The following is a 6,107-nucleotide window of genomic DNA, read 5'->3' on the forward strand; positions in this document are numbered from 1 at the left end:
TGTCAAATTGATTATTTATGTTGTCAAACTGTTAACTTTGTTATAGGTAAGGAAAAATAATTATATACAAAATTTGTAATCCTTATGCACTTATACAATATGTTCAACTAACTGATTTTGTTATATAGTAATGAGAATTTCTTGTTTACTAATAAAATATAAGATATAAGTTTAAAAGACTTTTGTAGAGTTTTTGGTGATTTTAAAAACTTCAACTTCTACAACATAATGTATGCTAATAAAATATATCTATAGTCTATACATTTAGTCACATGTCTCATATAGGTATAAGTTAAAGGTTAGATACTTAGATAATTAGAATAAATACATTTAACAAAGTTATAATACTTATTTTATTTAAATAATTAAAAAACAACATTTACTTGTACAGTCTTGTACTCTTGTAGTCTTGTTAATCTCAAATTCTACACTTTGGAGTAGGTATTTAACAAATTATATAAATAGTTAAAAATATAAAATAAAAATGTAAAACCTTTTTTAAAAAAAAAATTTGAATTTAAATGTAAAAAAACATAACCTTCTAGTCAAGTAGTCAACTGAAGTGTAAAAAAATTAAAAACCCTTTTTTGGCATAAACTAAAAACATAAATTTACAATAGTAAAATAATTGTATTTATTAAACAGGAATTGGAACATGGGCCTTATTCGCAGATAGAAAAACAAGTTGGCTAGCATGATCATTAGTAAGTGTAGCTCTATGATCTGTGACTATAAGACCTCCTTTGCTAAAAACCCTCTCAGACGCCACACTAGTAGCTTGAATGGTGAGAAATTTTCTTGCAAGAATGGTTAAAAAAGGGTACATCGATGAATTTAAATTCCACCACTTTAGAGGATTTTGACAAAATGATATTGTAGGTAATCCTGTATAAAACTCAATTTCTTTCTCTATTTTATGTGGTGTAGTATCATCTTCCTAAATAAAACAAAATACAAATAATATGTAATAGCTAGTAGTGCTGATCAGAATGGTTTAACTAGGTTTTATAGTCTTACTTGATTTGAAGATCGATCATTAGGAACATTTGGCTCTCCGAATATTGCAAGCAAGCCAGATTGTTTAATTTTTTTAGATGGAGAACTATAATTGCCCATTGATAAATTATCAGTTCCATCTTCTTTACCATTATGCATTTCATTCCAAACCATCCAAGCACTAAGACATTCAGTTTTCATGGCATATTTGACAGATATTTGATCAGTATCATTTATATATTTCATCTTAAATCGAGGATCCAGTACCATAGTAATTTTTAATGCATTGTTGTCATTATAACGATTATCGAGCAAATCCGAAATTGTGTTATACATTTCGTTTTTTAATTCAGCTGTATTTTCATTTGTGGATACCTCATTAATTTTATTTTTTATATTATTAATTACTGGGTATATAGCAGAAGCAGTTACATAGGTTTCCCCTGCTAAATTATCTGCAATTTCTCTAAAAGGACTTAAAACCATTTCAATACATTTTAAGACTTCAAACTCTTCAACATCTATTATACATTTTTTATACTCTCCTTTTTTGTAGGTACGTAAAAAACTTGATAAAGCTAATTCTTGGGTAATAACAACTTTAATTAAATCGAGAAGAGACCACCATCTGGTTTTTGAATATGACGGAAATTTTATACATTTTAAACCAAATCGTTCTTGTTCAGTTTTTAAATGTTTTACTGCCTGCCAGCTATGTGCAAAAATATTTTGAATTTTTTTTACTTTTACTACAATTGCATTTACTTGTTGAAGAAGAAATATTCTTCCGACAGCTATGTTAAAAGCATGCCCAAAACATGGTGTATGAGTAATATTCAAATTTTTAACTGCTTTTAATACATTGGATCCATGGTCAGTTGTAAATGAACATATTTTATTGCTTGGGATTTCAATATTATATTCCAAGAATAACATAATCAATGCATCAGCTATATTGTCACCAGTATGATCTTCAATAAGTTCAATACATCCCAAACATATACAACCTGTAAATTTAAAAATAAATAATTTAAATGAGTTTATAATACTAGGGCAATAAATTAATGACCTACGGGCTACGTATGTAAAAATTACATTGAATGTTTGTTATTTTTTTGTTCTTCAACAAAATTAAATAAAAAAAACTGATAAAATATTTAACTATGACTAAAATAATTCGGTAGTATTTTGGTTTTTGTACATACCTAAATTAAAATCATTGTCAATATAATGACCTGTCAAAGCCATAAATGGTTGATTTGCTACTGATGTCCAACAGTCAGTAGTGAATGACATGAACAATGTATTTTTTACTATAGTTTCAACATTGTCCTTAGTCACCTTGTAGAGATAAGGTATCCTTGATTCAGTCATTGTTTTGCGGCTTGGAATTTTATAACTAGCATTAAGGGCATTTGTATACATTTTAAATCCATCTTTTGAAACAATACTATACGGCATCATATCTGTAGAAATGAAATAAGCTAGCACATTGTCGATTCTTGCCTGAGCAGTTGCAGTAAGTGTATAAGATGTAATTGGTAATTGGTTCATTTTTTTTTCATTTTTCATTTTTGAGCTGGTACTGTTTACTGAACATGGAATTGTTGTTGCTGTTGATGAAAATGAACCCCTAAAAATAAAACTTGAGACATTAAACCAATTTAAATTCACATTAAAAGTAAATTATTACAGTAAACATTTTTGATATTATTAAACTAAATTATAATTTAACCTAAACGTTTGTGTATAATATTTTAAAAATTTAAGTGTTAGCCTAAAATATTAATACAAATTGTATGATCCAACTAATCTAATATATATTATAATAGGTAGGTACTAATAATTTGTTGAAAATCAGTTATTTAAAAATTTAAATTTTAAAAAGTAGGTATTTATATATGGCTATATTTAGTAATTACTTTAAGGATAGGTAGTTAAAAAACTTATTGCTTAACATAAAACTTAAAAAATAATAATAGATTATGAAAAAATGAATAAAACATTTTCAATCATTATTTATTCTTATTTAATATCCCAATAAATAGGTGGTTATTTGTGTCATAGATGTGACGTTATTACGTTAACAATCGACCTATCACTTATCAGAATTCACTATGCAGTTACCCAGTGGTCAGTAGTCAGTAGTCAGTACTCAGTAGTCAGTACTCAACTCAGTAGGTAGTCACTAGTCAGTACCCAACTTTACCCTACTTAAATAATTAATACTTAATAGATTACTTCTTAATATATCATAGTCCATAGATGGAAAATATTTGTTACAAATAATACACATAAATAAAACTTACTCATCATCACATTCATCAATGTTAACTAACAACGAGGATGGCGATGGCGATCCTGAAAATCCTTTGCGCTGATCATCCAACTCTTTAAATTTTGACTTGTGCTTGGACTGAAGGTGATTCCATAAATTTGTTGTATTTGTACCTGAATTGGCGTACGTCTTTTTACAGATTTGACATTGGGCACGTAAACCACAGTCAGTTTTAATAAAAACTTGCCACACTTCACTCATGATTTAAATTGAGGTAATAGCCATTAGCCAATAGGTAATTGTAAATTCGAATATCGTAATTCGTAAACTAAACGTTATTTTAATAATAATTGTAATGATGACGTTATGGATTAATGTAACAAATTTTGTATCTACAGAAGATATAAATAGATCAATAGTCAACGTTTTCCAATGTTTTATTATGATAACGGATATATTTTTATCGTGTTTCATTAATCTGTGATACTACACACAACAATCGATTTTTTAATTGTTAATCGATTGGCTGATTAATCGATTAATCGAAACAATTAATCGATTAATCGATTATTTTTTACGATTAATCGATCTTCCGATTAATCGATTATCTAAAATTATTAAAAATAATCGATTAATCGATTAATTGATTAGGATCGATTAATCGATTGTCATAATCGCGCACCCCTAATTCGTACAACTCGGTGCGCATCGTGATCGTATTGGTTATTGTTAATCTTTGTTATTAGGTACTTTTAAACTTATTGTGTAGTTGTGTGTGTACTGTGCCCGGTGTGTCACTTTGTCTCAAGCTCAACTCTCAATATTGTTGACTGTTCACTGTTGTCGAAACTTCGGTCTGTGTCAAGTACTCAACTACTCAAGAGTGATATTACCTACTTTATATATTTTCGGCGACAATAGGTAAGTAAATCTACGTATTAGTATAATGTAAATTAAGTATAATACGAGTCACGAGATATCTAATACTTATCAGATTCCACGGGGCATACTGACAGCTACCTACCTATAAAATCTTACATATTTTTGATAATAATATGCTGCGTCGTCGCGTCGATGTGCACCCGAAATCTAAACTACTGTGATCGCTAGGTATTCACAATCGTAGAAAATCACGAATGTAAATTGTAAAAGCCCTTGAGGTTTTGACATTAAGCATCACAAAATGTAGATTTCCAATATGCTATGTAGGTACATCGAACAAACAAAATTATGTTTAATATAGGTAGGTAGGTAGGTAATCTATGCGTTATTTTAAACGACCTATATTATACAGTATCATTTCAATTAGTCTCTACCTAACCTAGGTATAGCCTTCAGAAACTAGATTATATATGTAGGTAGTTAATGATTAATAAATAAATTACAGATACCTACCTAACCTCTATACATTTCTTTGTTTATACCTATAGTTCAAGTATGAAAAAATCATTTCCATTAAGTTATCGATCAAAAAAAAGGAGAATTAATGAAGAGTTAGAAGCGCATTATAATTCTGTACAAGATAATTCTTTTTTTATTGATGACTCTGTAGATAATATTGATAAATCTCCTAGTAATTTATCACAAATTACAGAAAACAATATAGTTGAAATGAATAATAGCCCAAATAATAATGATTTTGTATTAGATGATAGTTTAACGGATAATATCAATAAGACTCAAAATTATAATTTAAATACTGAACATTTTAATGACCCGTTAAACTTAAATACTTCAACTGATGGTGATTTTATATATTTTGATACAGACAAATCTTTTTGTTTTGAGTTAGCTGATTGGTCAATACAAAACAAAATTCCACATACTGCTTTGAATAGTATCCTATTAATTTTAAGAAAACATAAATGTTTTTCTACTTTGCCCAAAGATGCTAGAACTATTTTACACACAAAACCTGTAGAGTTATGTAAAATGCGAATTGTTGATCCTGGTAAATATTACCATTTTGGAATCGAAAATGGAATTAATAGATACTTTTCAACTTTTAATACAATAATTGATCAATCTTCAAAAGAAATGAATCTTGTTATTGGCATCGATGGATTGCCTATTTCTAAAAGCAATTCCAATCAATTTTGGCCCAATTTAGCTTATGTGAGGTCAAAAAGTAATGTTGTTTTTCCAGTTGGACTATATTTTGGTACTGAAAAGCCAAATGATAGCAATGAATTTTTAAAAGATTTTATAGACGAAGCAAAACATTTAGTTGAAAATGGTCTAGTGATTAATAATAGTATTTATAAGATAATATTAGATGTTTTTTGTTGCGACACTCCTGAAAAAGCATTCATTTTGAAAATAAAAGGTCATAATGGTTTTTCTTCTTGCACAAGATGTGAAATTGAAGGAGAGTATAAAGAGAATCGGCTATGTTTTCCTTATTGTGATATTTCCAAGCGAGAAGCCAAACGAACGCATAATAATTATGTTCATCAAACTGATATAAATCACCATTCACCATATACTACTATTTCAAGGATTGTAGAAATATCTGGTGTGAATGTTGTATCCTCTTTCTCCCTTGATTACATGCATTTAGTAACTCTGGGTGTAATGAAAAAACTTTTACTATTGTGGATCAAAGGACCATTAAGTGTTCGTTTACCATCTTCAAAAATAAAACATTTAACCCAATTATCTTTAAGTTTCAAATCTGAATTTCCATGTGAATTTTCTCGGAAACCTAGATCTCTAGATGAAGTGGCACGCTGGAAAGCTACCGAATTCCGTTCATTTTTGTTGTATGTTGGTCCTGTTATATTAAAAAATATTGTGTCTGCTGATTGTTTAAAAAACTTTATGGCCCTCAATA

At 28.5% G+C, this 6,107-nt stretch overlaps 1 protein-coding gene across 1 annotated transcript; it reads right to left on the minus strand.

Moving 5' to 3' along the window:
• Positions 1-566: 566 nt before the first annotated feature.
• On the minus strand, positions 567-3,820 carry LOC111030116 (zinc finger BED domain-containing protein 1-like). Its single transcript, XM_022309475.1, has 4 exons — positions 3,306-3,820; positions 2,202-2,629; positions 1,018-2,003; positions 567-937 (listed from the first exon to the last, which is right to left on the minus strand). Exons 1-4 carry the CDS (start codon positions 3,533-3,535, stop codon positions 638-640), a joined length of 1,944 nt encoding a protein of 647 aa, XP_022165167.1. The 5' UTR covers positions 3,536-3,820; the 3' UTR covers positions 567-637.
• Positions 3,821-6,107: the final 2,287 nt, after the last annotated feature.

Source organism: Myzus persicae, unplaced genomic scaffold, assembly GCF_001856785.1.
Source record: "Myzus persicae strain clone G006 unplaced genomic scaffold, MPER_G0061.0, whole genome shotgun sequence".
Lineage (NCBI taxonomy): Eukaryota > Metazoa > Arthropoda > Insecta > Hemiptera > Aphididae > Myzus > Myzus persicae.